At 44.0% G+C, this 16076-nt stretch overlaps 1 protein-coding gene across 1 annotated transcript in view; it reads left to right on the top strand.

Annotated features, from left to right (window-relative positions):
- Positions 1–4752: 4752 nt before the first annotated feature.
- rtkna (rhotekin a) overlaps positions 4753–16076 on the top strand; it is a gene marked incomplete at its 3' end in the record, with an annotated part of 36756 nt that continues 25432 nt past the window's right edge. The window contains exon 1 of the mRNA XM_083979625.1: positions 4753–5401. Within this exon, the coding sequence (XP_083835751.1) occupies positions 5306–5401 (96 nt within the window). The 5' untranslated portion in view covers positions 4753–5305. The remainder of the gene's footprint in view (positions 5402–16076) is intronic.

Here is a 16076-nt window from a genome sequence, read left to right as displayed (position 1 = left end):
TTTTTTTACAATCACAAAAATATTCAGTTTTATGAAAAGTGCTTTTTATTTGTGATGCACAGTTGAGATGAGCAGACTGTGACCCGGAGCTTCAGTAGACCTCTTTTTTTTGGATGTAATTTTAAATCACTTGGAAAATACCTCTTTTTCTCTCACTGCCCTTGTGCAATCAGTTCTCCTAGAGTGTAAAACACACCAAAAAGAAGCTCTGTAATAATTCTGTCACATCTTACTACCCTGCCCTCTGTGTGAAACAGCAGGGAGGATGTTTGCTTGACAGGCCCTATTATCACACAAACAAATCTTCATCTTCTGCATTTGTCTTGTACATTGAAACGGTTTTGCCGTAGCTCTGTGTGTGTGTATGTGTGTATACTATGTACACATGGTTCCCAGAGTGTTTGTTTATGTCTGTTTATGCTGGTATGTAAGTGCAGGGTTCTGTCTGTGGACGTCTGTGAGTGGGAGTCCTGGTGTGGGTGGGGCTCAGTTTTCAGATTGGGTCTAGATGACAGTCAGGAGTCTTTGTTGTGGTTTGGGGCCCAACTCGCCTGGAGCCCTCTTGTGTTTCCCTGCCACATTCTGCTGCCACACTGTGCGTTAGATTAAGGGCAGTTTTTAACCTTGAGCACAGATTCCACAGTTACAAAGATAAAAGCTGGTGTTGCTATCTGGGGCAATAAGATGGTGCTGATTAGAAGATGAAAATGAGATTTTTGTATGATAATCATCAGCATGTTTGCTTTCTTTACACTCTTTACAGTATCAGATTGATCTCCTTTGGCCCCTTTTTTTCTTCTTTTTGTCGTCTAGCTGTCTGAACACTGGGCATGTTTTGTACTCAGAAGTCTGTAGACATTTAACAAAAAATCACTGTTTATTACAACTTAGAGCTTTTTTGTTGCCGTGGCTGTTTCTCCTATTGGTAATAAAAACATTTGATTCACCAAGTGAACTGCTGAGATTTGAGAATGATGCAACAACACTGTGTCAGGGCAGGAGATCTGATCATACAGGCTTTAAACAACCCCCAGGGTTAAACAAACTAACTTGGAAAAGAAAGTGAAGGCAGGTTGTGGACATAGTTTTATGTAACAATTACTCAGATTTCAGGTGCACTCAATTTCACTTTTACTTCTGTATAAAGTGGTTGAGATAATTTGCATAACATGGTTTTAAAAGACCTGATAACACCATGTCTGTCATCATAACTGTTAGAACATTATAATATAATCAAGAGTCCACAGGTTTATCTACAAGTCTAAATTGCCTGCAGGTGTGAGTACGAGTGTGAGTTTTTCTGTCTCTAAATGTCTGCTCTAACACACTGACCAACTCAGCACCCCGCTCTCACCCTGTGTACGCTGGGATCGGCTATAGCCAATAGATGGAGGGATATCATATTTGTCATATTCACCATCGTAGTGCTGCCTGTTAAAGTGCTTGTTAACATTAGAGTTGAGGCTGATGAAAATCTGTGATGTTTTGCAGGTTATTAGTCATTTACCATTGGGCAAATTAAGATATGGACCTGATGATGGTGCTAGAGTTAAGGTTAAGAGGTCTAGAGAGTTATTAAAATTCATCCAAAATGGGACCATGAATGTGTGTATTCATGGTAATGTTCTACCCAATGGATGTGAAAAGGCAGAGCTCATGGTGGTACTAGAAGGAGTTGGGGGATCGCAAAAGTCATCAGGATTCATGTTGCGAGCCAGTCCACACTGTTGGACCAACATATCAACAACATCCCCCGAGCTCTGGCTAAAAATAAAATGATAACAAATGGGAATTGTCCTTTATCGTCTCTTGAGACATGATAAATGTTAAAGCTTGTTTTTGTAATTCTTAGACAAAAGACACTAAGACGCACATTATGTCCATTCATCTTGATAGTCTTCCCTTCCTGTCCGGCTCAGTTTGTTGCTCAGACTGTTACCACTGTCCATCTATCTGACCAACAATACAACAATATATTCTGTCTTAGTCATTTTTTGCCTCCACCTTGCAATCACAATAAACGTGCCTAATGCCTCTTTTGGCACAGCACCACCAGCTGACCCTCAGCTCTGACTCAGCCAGGTTTCCTCCAGCTGATTAGGTGCATGGGCAGGAAGTTTTCCATATTCCTCCACACATCCGTTCAGAAACAAGAAGTGCACCGGGTATTGTCTTGAAACCCTCTCTGAACCTATTATGCAAGGGTCAGCCTGTGTGTTTGAAAAGAAGGATTTTGTCAGTGCTCCATTTACCTAATCCTCAGCCGTGTTTTGATCAAACCCCTCAGTTGGTGTTGGATTAGATGATTGTGTAATGTATTGGTTTCATTCCCCCCTCATTAGCACATCTGGCTGTGCTACAGTCAGATCAAGCTAATCCACCACCCCATCAGTAGGTAATCACCATTTAACCCAGCATATAACTATTTTCCCTCCGCTAACCACTTCTCTATTGTCTCTGAATACCTGAATACCCTCGCCCATTACTTGGTGGCCCCTGGCCAAGAAGCAGAAATACTCCATGTTTGAGCTGGTTGCCTGCCCGCCCTGTTATTTAGATAATAGCTGTTTTTCGCATGTTTGTGTTCAGCCTACAGGCTTTTGTTACAAGGCGTCAGTCTTTGTGTTTTTACTGAAGGGAGATTTACCTGCAGTACGCCGAGCTTCAACTAAATGCTGCTGCAACAGAGAGTCTAAATGAAGACTTAATGGATTAGCTGGCGTTGTAATAGGACTGTGTTGTTCTGCTGCTTGTTCATTATCATCATTTAAAAAACTACCACATGTATCAAGGGGAAAAGTGAGAACAGCTGTGAGATGAACTGTATCGCTTCTTGAAAGGAGTTAAGCCCATGTTAACACAATTCACTGTAGTGTTGGTGGTGTTTGAGGTCTTGTTAAGTGAATATTTTCCAGTTCAGCAGCAAACCAGATCAACTTTCAGAGCTGGGCTTTGGCTGGATATGAATCTACACACAGTGAATCATGAAGCAAGTGCACACAGACACAGACACAGACACACACACACTTACACTCCACTATACTCCCAGAGTGTTTTGTGAGCACCCATAACCCTCCCTCTGTGCACTCACCTCAGCTATTTCTCTTTCCACCTCAAGAACAATAAATCTCTTCTCTTACTGTGTGTATGCTGGTGTCTGTGACAGATTAGCCGGGTGATTTAAACTCTGAGGGTGGAGGCTTTTCTTGGGGGGAAACGACCCGGCTTGCTACCGGCACCCCTGGCTCCTCTCCTCCTCTCCACCGAGGTGAAAGGGCTTTTACAGCTCCTTTGTTTTCACTGTTTGCCTCTGTAAAAGCGCTCAGAGAACGTGCCTCAGAATGATGGAGGGCCATATGGGCGTGTGTGTGTGTGTGTGTGTGTGTGTGTGTGTGTGTGTGTGTGTGTGTGTGTGTGTGTGTGTGTGTGTGTGTGTGTGTGTGTGTGTGTGTGTGTGTGTGTGTGTGTGTGTGTGTGTGTGTGTGTGTGTGTGTGTGTGTGTGTGTGTGTGTGTGTGGAGAGGAGCAGCCCCCACATGTCATGTGAAAGTGAAGAATGTGGTTTAAAAAAGAATAATCCCCAATAATACCTCATCTGACTTGACTTTCTTGAAAGGAGTGATTTGGTGAACTCTTGAAATCAGTCAGTGACCTTCTGTGAAACCATCCGCTCCAGCCCAGTGCGTCCCAGTTGTTGAATACCAGAAGAAAGTGTGTGTGTTTTAATTAATGTGGCTCAGTGAGCAGGGCGCAATGTGACGCCAGTTTCCTGTTGAGGGGTCGGCTTGTGGTTCGCTGGAGCCTGGTCTCACTCACACCACAAGGAAGGATGAAAACACACACACACACACACACACACACACACACACAACAGCTGTATCAGGTTCAGGATTAACACTCTAGAGTTGGTCTCTGTGCGCGCGTAGTTTTCCGTGTACGCTCTGGAGAGCAGAGGCAGAGTGGCTGTAAACCAATTTTCCCCAGAGGACACGCGGGGATCAGCGGCACAGTTTGTGGCTGAAAAGTCTCACGGAGTAAACTCTTGTTCATGAGGACAGGAAACTGGCCGCCGAACAGCTGGAGTGATGGGAAAGGAGACTGGGATTTCTCTGGCTTGTTTTCCTACATGGAAATATTTCTTCCTCCTCTGTTAACTTTCTTATGTTTTTTTGTAACGTCGAACTTGTAGCATTAAATGTGAAATCCGGAGCCGATATTTTCCTTGGATGTGGTAAGAATTTCCAAGAGAGACGCAAATGAATATTTAATAGCGTAAGTGATAAAAGATTGAAACGATCGGTGACACTGGGGATCTGTGCTATGAAATATGTATTTGAGTTGGCCAAATGTTTGTGACCCTGTGACCTACTAAGGCACAGCTTTCCTTGCCCTCTCCAAATTTCTGCACTCTTAGTTTATCCAAGTATCCTCCTATTTATTTAAGAAAGAAACGTTATAATAGCTGCATTGTTCAGACAGATTTCTTCTGCTTCACATTAGTGCTGGAGTTGATTTTCACTTGTCTCCTCTCATGAAGAGCGCCAGCTGACTCGGTTATAATTTCTCCATTTATTATCAAGCTAGTAAGAAGAACAAAGCTCTCCACCCCGCTATGCATGTGCGGTGCTGCGGTATTTGCTATTTGTTTGTTTAAAGGGGCGTGGGGGGCTCCTACTGTAATATCTCTCCGTTTCTTCCCCCCCTTTCTTTCTTTTTTTTTTCTTCTTAAAGTTCACCACCATCAAGAGAGACGCATCGGAGGGGTTAATAATATAGCGCCGAGTTGGGGAGCGTCAGGGCGCACACAGTGGGCTAGTTGTGTCGATCACTCCCGCAGAGGCGATGCCCTTTTGTGGAGAGGTCTCTTGTCACACAGAGGACAGACGGCATTCACAGACGGGACACAGGGATACAAAGAGAAGAACTGCATTTTAAAAGACTCTATTCTTTCCCCGCAGCCGCTGGGTGTTGACTGTGGGTGTTTGAGAGGATCTTTGTTGCCCGGAGAAAAGTAGAGAAGAAGAATACGCGCCGTGAACGGGTTGGGGGAATTTTATGGCCAGGGTTACTACAGTGCAGCTGATGCTGTCATCCACTCCACCTCTGTCTGCTTTCACAGAGTCACTAATCTTGGTTTGGATGAGGCGCGGAACTTTTACGCGGTGTTTTACGCACTGACAGTTCGAGTCGGGACCTGAGCAGAAACAACCAGAATGAACTTTGTCCGCCCGGTACCTGCGGAGCAGCGGATTGAGCCCGATTATTAACTTCAAGGAGAAGTCAGCTTGTGGATATCTGCTTAAAGGATGCCAACTGATAAATTCGCAAACATGGAGGAAAAACTGTGGATATTGGAGGATCTCAATATGATGTACATCCGCCAGATTGCACTCAGTTTACAGGTAAAAGTTTATTTTCATGTCTAGTTGCTTATCATTCACCCTTGAGAGGCTTTCTTTTGCTCTTATCTGTGTTGCTGTCACCAGTTCTTACACAATCTCCTGGTGTGTGTGCATGTGTGTGATTGAGCTGTCTCTGACTGTTTACTTCTCTTTTTGATTGATTGATTGATTGATTGATTGATTGATTGATTGATTGATTGATTGATTGATTGATTGATTGATTGATTGATTGAGGAGATAGTCCACCCTGATTACAAGGAGACTCAATAACTGACATGTATTTCCCCGACATGTCTGTCCCTCTTAAGTACAGTGGATTACTGTGTTAACAGACCGAGTCTGCAGCTGTGGCTCAGAGTGTTGTAAAGTTTACAGAGGAGCTGCTTGAAGAATCTCTCAGTGTGACAAACAAGTGGAGCTGACACTGGTGTGGTCTCCCTGTGCAGATGGCAATGCTCTCACTGACAGCAACTAGAAAACAACCATGCATGCCATCCACCGCTCCCTTTCTGCTTCCCCTCTTCCCACTGGGGTTCACACACAGTCCACAGCTGCACATATGGGCCTCATAAGTCCCTGTGGGAGTGTGTGTGTGTGTGTGTGCAGATGAGTGTTGTGTTCTGAGAGAGACAGAGATACAGAGACATTCCTCACAACATGACAAAAGTTTTATCATATGACCATATTCCATATCATATGGAAATCTTACAGGATTTTCAAAGGGGAACTCTAATATACTCTATTATATATTTCTGGCCCCTCTGAAAAGATATTGGCTGTCTGTGCTGCAGCTGTTTAGAGTTGAAAAAAAAGCACTTTCTTTCTCTCTATGTCAGCTGAAATCTTGTCCAGAAAAACTTCAGCTGTGTGACACGGGGGCTGTGTGAGAAGTGATATCACTCACTGGTGTGCTGTACCTGCTAGCTGGCCTGGCATCGTTTTCCCGTACGAGGTGTTGCTTTGTTTATCCACTTGTGCCAAGTGTCATAGAGCGTGCCAGGTGTCTGGCTTTTTAATCACATAAGGGGAGATACGTGGCTATGAAAACACACACACCTGCCAACTTCTTCTTCTTTTGTTTTAAATCTAGATTAATCTGTTTTGGGGCTGTTACATTTCCCTAAGATGTGTTGATCCGTCTTTCAAACTCCTATTAAAATATCGCCACTCAAGGACACCATGTAATAGTGATTTCCTTCAGGCTTAGCACCTGTAGCCTGAAATGTACTGGTGGTACAAATCAGCCATCACGAGTTGTTGTTTTTTTTGTTTTTTTTACCAACAAGTTGATCAGCCATAATCGACTTTCTAGTCCCTGTCACAGAGCCTCCTTTGATGAAGAAACTTGTTTACAGCTTGGACACAGACTGGAAAGTGGCACTTTATCTAATATTGAATCTAGGGCATTATGTTGGAATGCACATTGCAGGCATTTCTGTCTAAAGACCTTTTGTGCATTTTAGACCTGGTCTCAGCTCTATATCTCTAAATGCAATTGAGAAAAAAAGGACAAGAATGTGTAATAACATGCAGGATGATGAGCCCCTGCTTCGCCCTGTGGGAAAAGAAAAACCCTCTCGTCACTTTTCCCCCTGCACAGCAAGTTCAGAGGTCAGGGTCGGCCGCAGAGTACCGCTGCTCTCCAAAGACAAGGGAGAATTTCACATCGTTCAGTGCAAATTCATGCTTGTCTTCGGCTCGCGAGTAGTTTTGCTGGTAAACACTCGCTTGTTTGCTCACATGCTCGCTCAGTCTCGCTTCCCCTCCTTCCCCCCATGTCTCCTCTGCCTGGGTGGGTTTATGAGACAGGGATTCTTTGTATGTGGCTGAGCTGCACGGCCTACAGTCTAACTGTAATTTCAGCAAGCTATGGATGTTTCTTGCTCCAGGGCAGGGTCTTTCATAAATGTCTCGTTAGCTCATTACAGCATGCAGTTCTGTAAACTATTTTCTCCTCCTTTAGTTTTTCCCTGCAGCAACTTTCAGTTTTCAGTGGTCATCTCAGAGCATCATCTGCCAAAAAGAAACTCAGAAAGTATAAAGATAATACATGTCCTGACGCTTCAGCATTTCTGAGCCATGTATAATTGCTGTGTGTGGAAGGGAGAGAGCAGTTCTTGTGTTATTTTCAAACTCAGTAGGGCATACCTTTCTGCTCTTCAGGTTTTAACAAGCCTGTTATAATAGGAATAACTGCATTCTTGACTGTGCTGCTCAGTTTTTTTTTCTTCTTCTTCCCCTCCTCTCTCTCTCGAGGCCCATAACACAGTCGCTGCATTTCCGCCTCAGAGGAGAGGTGGTTGTTGGGAAACAGGAAATGGTCATGTGCAATTATTGTTTCCCACTGGGAAAGACAACATGATGTCATTGAACCCACTTCCATCCATAGACATATACACACCATTTCCTGTCACCGCAGACCCGGATACACACAACATTAACGTTTTATTTAATGTCACACTCTGTTCTCTGCTCCTCTCTTAGCCTTCTTCACCTCCTCAGGCTCAGTCCCCCTGGCCTTTCCCCTTTTCCCATTGATAGCCCGAGGGCCGTAGATGGGCACTTTCTCTCTGGTCTAATTTTAGCCTGCAGACTGGCTTTGACTACTTAGATCGCAGCTTTGCCATTTAAATGTTGTCGTTTGGGAGGGGGGTTTCTGAGGTCATTTATTTTTTCACAAGTTATAAAAGCAGGATTTGTGCTGCATTTCATTCTGTAAGTCGGCCATTGTTCGCAAAAGTACAATACTTTCTCTATGTGTGAGTGTGTATGTGTGTTGACCTCACTGGATCAGACCAGTGCTGCTCTAAATCAGAGGGAGTTCAGCTTGGGGCATTAAGCTTCTACAGCTCTGCTTCTGATCATAGTACCAATGATATCATCAGATGAAAGACTAAAAAGATTAGGAGTTCTGCTGTAGTTGTAGTGATTTTTAGGAGTAAGATAAATGAAATCATGTTATGGAGCAACAGTGGTCGTGGCAGCCCATCCTCTCACCCTGGCTGACGGTGAGCTCACGCGGGGGGTCAGGTGGGAGTTTCTCGTTGCCTCACCCAGGATTCATGTTTGACCTCTCACACGCTCCCCAACTCTAAACTTAGCTTTGGCCGTGCCTCGGATACTTCTGAAGATTCTAGACACTGCAGGCAGGCCTCAAATATCCACTGGCTGGTATTCGTGCAGCCTCTCCTCAGCTGATGTCAGACCGCTGGTCAAGCTGCATTGACCATTTGATTTGAACACCTGTGCATCAAGATCAATGCCTCCTGTTCTGCACTGATGTCATTCATCAAACATCACCTCTGTATGGTTCAGTTTTTTGTTTTTTTTGCCCTTGAATACATGTTGCCTGAGGATTTTCACTGTGGCTAATTTACAATTTCCCCACTCAATGGAAAGCCCTCAGTGTATCAGTCCTGGTTACACATATTTTTTAGCTGCGCTTCCTTTGGGCCTCACAGATCCCATGCTAAACGTTGGAGGTCCTGTAGGGGCCAAAGGCCAAATTGAAGCAGTTAATCCCTGCCTGCTGTGGGACAGTTACCCAGTATCTCCCTGTGTGGTGTGCCTTCCCTGATGAATCTCTGCCATGATGATGAATCTGTAGAAAGAGTAAAGGTTAATCCTATTTGAACTGGAATAGCAAAACAGTGCATGTAAGGCTTTGCTTCAGTCCCATGCCTTACCTGGACTCATAATTGCATTCCTTTTCATTTGTAATATTTAATCCTGCTCTTTTTATTTTTGGCTTTGTCCACCATCTTTGTCTCTCATCATTTCCACCATTCATTTTACCATTCTCTATCCAATGACCTATTTCTTCCTTTCTTGTGATAAATTTATCCTTTCCCCATTAAAGTCACTTTTAGTACATCTTTAAATCAAATAGCAGTCAGTCCACACTAGAAACCTGCATGCGTCGTGTGTATGTTAGTCCAGCTGTGAGGTTGTTTAGGTAGCCTAAGTTACACCAGGCCTGCTTGCTGCAGTGGAAGGTGTGCTAAAGCTAACAGCGCTCGTTCTCTTGTGACACAGAATACACACCCATGTCTGATCCAAAAACACATTCCTGCACAACGAAGCACTTCATCGTACACTGCTCCCTGCTGAGCTCGCCTCAGTGTGTCTATGTGTAAATAGTGAATGCAAGAGTAAAAAGCTGTTACTGTAAGCCATATAATCAAGCCAGAGTGCTTTGATTGAATTAAATACTTAAGGTTTATCAGCCAGAATTTCTTCTTTCATTTGTGTTTAATAAGATGGACGGAATTCCTGCAGTTCATAATGAATGAAAATAGCAAGGTTTATTTACTTGTAGTGTACATGGGTCTTAGTTTGTGTACTCTGTGTGTGTGTTGTGTGTCTCTGGCATCTATACCATGGATAGCTACAGTAGGTTCCATTTTTTTTCCAATGCTGAAAGCCAAAATCAAGCACAGTGTGTGTGTGAAGTGGAGGAGAAAGGGGGCTTTGTATCACATCACATACACCCAGTGCTGCCTACCAAGCTCCCTCCTCTTCTTCTTGGAACCGCACATCATGCTCCTAACCCCAAAGCCACATCTTCCAAGCCTTCCTGTCTGCTAGCCAACCTCAAGTCTACTAACCACAGTCCAAACCAACACTTCCCCCTACCCCCCAGTGCTGCACCCTCCTCCCTGTCCGTACCTCAGTCCTCTCCTCACACCAGCCCTCGCCCATGCAGCGGAGAGGAGGAGCAGCGCACGTCTGAATAGGCACTCTGTGTTAGCAGGAACCAGTAAGATGCAGAGGCCTGAGCCAGTTTCCTTTGAAAAACACCGGACTTGAGCCAGGAGAGTGTGAAGGAGAAAACGGCAAGCCAAACCGAGAGGTGTTGTTATTGGAATATGGACCTGACTCCCTGCACCTTCCCAGCCCTTCATTTTTGTCATTCGTCTCCCCTCTCCACGCTATATCTGCCTGAAACTATTTGAATATTTCACTCCCCTGTTTCCCGTCAGCCTCTATCTCAGCTTTCGGCCCTTATTTTCACACGCTTTTATCTCACACTTCAGCGTCGCCTTTCTTTAATCCTCATTCTCCACACTTTACCTTCACCTGCAGATGCACAAAGACGCTATAGCAGTTTAAGGCTTTCCTTTTCTTTATCTCTCTCTCTCTCTTTTTTTTGCTGCTGCAAAGAAAATTAGAGCCACTTAAGCTGTTTGAATCAAGACCGCATGCAGGCATTATTCACAACATTACAGATTGGATTTAACGCAAGATTTGACTTATCGTGTCAGCAACTCACGAGTCACAGTTTTCAAGTGGAGATATTAAAAATGCTGTGTTCTTTTGTAAAAACATACAATTAAAAACATCTGAACATGTCTGGGAGATGCAGATGGTGGTGCAGGCTGTTTGATCAGATGGCTGTCTTTGAAAATGTGTGTGCGAACACACATTGTGTTAAAAAGCACATTTGGTAACATGTTTAATTGAGTCTGTAGATGCTGCGACTGTGTTTGTCCATATGGACGCAATTAATGCTCATTGTGTGATCTATTTATGTGCTTTCCAGTGTGTGTGATACACTCTGCACAGTGTGCATGATGATCATGTGCAAGTTTGTGGTTCATTCGGCGGCTTTATTGATCTTTGATGAGGTTTATGGTACAGTGTGTGTGGGAGTTTGAAGTGTGCACGAATACATTCAGTCCCATTTCTGTATGTTTATCTCTCTCTGATCTCTGATCTCGCCATCCATCACAGCGCTGTAACCATGCAAGGAGAGTGCCCGGGAACAGAGTAGGTGGAAGTCAGAGAGGCGAAACAAGAACTGTCTAAACAAACAATTACATCCATTAAAACATCCATTCCCCTGTTCACATCCCTCTGATAGCATCACCAGCACGACTGTAAGCCTTAAGATTGTGTTTACAGGGACAGCACGGGTGTGTGTTTTCAATGTGTGTTTGAATAGCAAGCCAAAGTGTCTAATTGAATCACTGCACACTGTGGGATCCTTGGCCACTGAGGTTCTGTGTGCGTGTATGTGTGTGTGTGTGTGTCACTGCTGGGTGTGTGTGTGTTTGGCAGGTGGAAGAACTCTGTCAGCATTTGGAGGGCTGCCTCCTGAACATCTGAGAGTCCATTCTGCTTTCATCAAGGACAAACTAAGATCTCTTCTCTCTGTGATATCTGATGTAATGATGTTGTTATTGACCCTGTCTCCATGTCTAATGTTCACAGCGCCTGTATGAGACACAGCACACGTCATATCAATTACACACTGGTCGCTTTGATATTGAGAAGTTTAAATCATAAAAAATACCGTTGAAGGTTTTAGTATCAGAAAGGTGAGACTAGTTTGAGTTTCCTGTTGGTGGAGGGCCTGGCCTTGAGAAGATGGATGGTCATGTGCTGTTAAGGAAAATCCAAATGCCAAAGGCAAACTGTCACGGGGGAATTCCAGGCTTTAGAGGCGGGTCAGCAGGAGCCAGGGCTTAAATCTGAGGTAGATGTGAGGCCCAAGCCTTCTGAAAGGGGCCTCTTGTTGTGGTATGAGGTGTTGAGAGGCACGGCTGAGCTGTTCCACCCCCGAAAACAACACCCCTTCCCCAGAGGACAGCCTCTCTGTCTCACCATGATGAGATCAGTGGAAGAAACTCCTCCAAGAGCTAGATTATGTCATGTTTGGGAGTTAGGGTCAAAAGCTGAGGTCACATTAGGGGAGGATGTCTGTGTGTGTGGGAGGGGTGTGTATTGTTCAACACATGGCTGTTGTGCTATCTTTTCTTCTCTATGCTTTCTCCTCACACACAGACCTATAACTATATGACCCTCCGTGTCCTCCCTCACCTCTTCCATTAGTGAAGCTATTAAACCAAAGCTTGAAGAGCCTCCTCAGGTTGTCAGGGTTGTGTGTCCATATGTCAGTCAGTGTATGTGTTTCTAATCTTGTCATCAGTAGGAGATGAAAAGGTTAATCCATCTTATCTTCATTGGGACGGACTAAGAGCCTGGACAGACGTTTTCATTGGTTCTGGGGAGTATAGTAGCTCGGCTCAGTGTGATTGGCGGAGACAGGTAACCAACCAGACTGAACACCCCTATTAACCCCGCACCACCAAGGCACCTCTGAAACACTGTGTCATTGGTCAGTATGTCACTGTTAGTGGTTATGTAACGTTTATGTGTAAGTTTATTGTGGCACTATTTCAGTCCCTACACAAAAATACACATGCAGGCCTGACCGTCCTCCCAGTTGGCAGCCACAGCTGTCACTCTGGGATCCATCAAGACTGACAGTCAGTATATATAGCTTTGGTTTCCTTTGCATAATACTGAGGTGTAGTTTGCCAACTGCTATGCATCACTGTCTCCTGGTGCTGTCATTTTCTTGCACATGTTACCGTGTCAATAAATTATTTGACTGCAGCAGATGGGGTATACACTCTTTTTTATAATGCTAGTTTAAGCTCTATCTAGTTACTATTTAAACTGCTAACAAGAGGTTAATGAGCATCAGGTCTTATGTGTTACTAGAGGGTTGAAGCAAATACTCCATGACACCGTGTGATGACTATTTGGCGTGACGCTCTTGCCCACTCCCAGCGTACTTGGAAGTTAGATAACAGTCATGTCCATGGCCCCGGCAGCACCTCAGGCCGCCTCACACTGGAAGTAAAGCAAGTCTCTGCATGCCTGTTGTGCTTGTGTGAGGCAAAACCCATGACGGCTGCGTAATAATATGGATACACTTTAGACATGGGGCGCAGTTCAACAACTAGAGCAAAGGAGAGGAGTGAATGATCCTGTTTCTGTATCTATATGTTGCCATGCCCTCTTATGACCATTAGAGGGCTGATAGGCTAACTACCTCAAAGAAATCAATGATTACAATTTTTCTCCTTCCATGTTTCTTGTGAAAACAAGGGGCACTGCTGTAATTTGAGTGATAAAATGTAGAAAATTAATAACAGATGCAAACTGTCACTGATCTGAAGCAATATGTACATATGTGCTGCACATGTATGATGAGACGTATTGGCTGAATATTTATCAATGTCAAGCCAACAGTAAAGACATAGCACTAAAAAACATGTAGTGCAGGAAGAGAACACTGTCACACTCCAGTCAATAAAGCAATTCAAAGTTTATCCATGTGCTTCAGTGCTTCATTTGAGCCAGTCTGTGTGAAATTGCACAGGGACATTTTCTTAAAACAAAGGGCTGCGGAGAAAAAAATTCTGAAATATGTGAAAGAGAAACACTGTTTCTGTCCCTCAACAGCTCCTGTCAACAAAGGCCAGATTCAAATATGCTCAAAAACCCAGTGTGAGTTTTCTGACCTTAGTTATTATGCAGTTACCCTTCATGGGCCATGATAGAAATTAAAATGTAATTATCATCCATCTACCATAAAAAATATTAATAATAAAATAATGGTGAGACTACAGGTTGAACAGAAACAGGAGGGAAAGAGACACGTGGTGACAGGAGGCTTGTGTTTGTGTATATCTACAGTAGGAAGGAAAGGGTATTGAGGATGTCCAGCAGCAGCATAGAGGAAGAGACATACTTGTTTGAGAAAAGCACTCTCGTCAGTGAGTCAATAGGAAATACTTGAGTCTCAGGAGAGGGTGAGTATGTTAGTCAGGAGGAATGTCCTCTCATCCTGTGAATGCAGTGTAATGACACTGGGAATGATGCTATCATTCATTCAGCTGTTCTCGCTGAGTCAGTGAGCATGGGAAAACTGAAGCAGTGTCTGGACAAGTGTGATTCTTGACTGTTGTCACAAGTTCAGTTTATGTGCTGTTGTATGGTCAGTGCCATCTCCTTACGTAACGTGTTGACATGAGGTGTTTAATCCACCACTGTTTTTGTCTGTTTGTCCTGTTACATCTTGGCTATTGGGTACCCTCTTATGATCTGTGATCTACAACACCCCCCTCTGCCCCACCAGTGAACTGAGAGTGTAAATTTGTCTCTGACAGCACTTCTTTGGCTGTCTCCCTAGCGCAGCTACTTGCTGATGAAACCTTAATCTGATTAACTGTAGGATATTTACAGCACTAAGTCCTGAGTTATCAAGGCTCATCTTGTTTTTGTAGCACACGTCTACTCGCACAGTGATGAGGGAAGAGAGGGTCGTAAGCAAATTGCAAATCCTTCAGGACTTTGTTAACATTCATGATGTGTTTGGCTTCTTTGTCCTCAGCTTCCACTGTTAAGGAACTGCACGACAAAGCACCTCCTTTCTCTGTTGTCCTTAGCTAGAGCTGTAGAGCTGTGTGTTCAGCCAGGTGCACAGATGTAGTACTGCACCACTGAGATGGACTTTGTTGCTCTGTGGCTATTAGCTAAGGCTGCCCACAGACTGACTCTCTCCTCCTCCATCCTGATCCTCCTACACGTCATCTGCTGCCTCTCTCGACCGTGTATCTCATTCCACTTGTCGACTCACCCACAAACACACAACCACAAAAACAAGTGGTTTTTGTCTTACTCCACTGAGATTGTGTCCATTTTGTTTTGCTGATATTTAGAGAGATATTAAAAATGGGGAACATTGTCTTTTCTCCAGTTGTTTCCTGCAGATGTAGCTATATTTTCATAACGTCCTCCTCGTGTTTGCAGAAATATGTCCTGGACACTATTATTAGTTTTCCAGTGCGGATTTCCTGGAGCCAAACTCTCAGTTAGCTGATTCACCATGACCCCCCCCCCCCCCCCACCCCCTGTTTTATTCCCACACTTCATTTTAGCTGGACTCGTCTTGAGTTTTCCGTTTCCACCTGCCCACAAATCACTCTCATACATCACTGGTGGACAAGGCGACACGCTCGGCTGCACGACGGCTTCCCGGTGCGCACGTATGGACCAGGCAGTGAGCAGAGGGAGGCACAGAAAGACAGAGGGCAGAGGGAGACAAATGGAGATTTTTATTTTGCCAAGAATGATAGCTTGCTCTGTTGCACATGCACCAGTGATTGCTACTGCTATTTATGCGCACCGTGGTGTCTTCATATTGTAACACTTCAGACTGCTAATTTAGAGCACAGTTATGGTTATGCAGCTGCCACTACAAACAAATCATTGTAATAAACCTGTATATTGTGGGAACTTGAAGTATGCCGGTGGTATATTAGCAACTGTGTTATAGTTGTCTTTTATTTTTTGTGTTAAGCATATAAATAATCCTCATAATGTAGGGACATAAATGTGTCATGAGAGATTTACAGTATGTCCATATGGACTCACTCCACTATATAGATATCTCACCTAAATTATGTCTGCATTGTTTACAAGGCTTTGTTGTGATTGTTTATCCCGTTTTATTGCAGTAACAGACAAACAGAGGAAACTTGAGGCTGTATTCACTGTGTGACCTTCTGAATAAATGTAGAGGTAATGCTCATGGACATACAGTAATTGAGCTGCTTATTTGATTCATGGAAGCTAGCAAGACATGTGGAGGAAACATGGATGTTTTGGCTGCACTGTGCAGCAGTGCAAACAGCATATTGACCGGTGCCTTGTGCAAAAACTTGAGTCATTTGCTTAAAAAAAGCAAAACATGTTTTTTTCCACTGTGGGTGGTGTAGGCACCAGAGTGGCCACATTGGATTTTACTGACACTCTCGCAACCCACTTCAAACCGTGGCCAAACGGAGGGCTGCCAAATCCTTCTTATGTCAGTTTTCTT

The sequence above is a fragment of the Trachurus trachurus genome (genome assembly GCF_905171665.1).
Source record: "Trachurus trachurus genome assembly, chromosome: 9".
NCBI lineage: Eukaryota > Metazoa > Chordata > Actinopteri > Carangiformes > Carangidae > Trachurus > Trachurus trachurus.
Note: the sequence above shows the minus strand (reverse complement) of the source record. Positions and strands in the feature narration are given on the sequence as shown.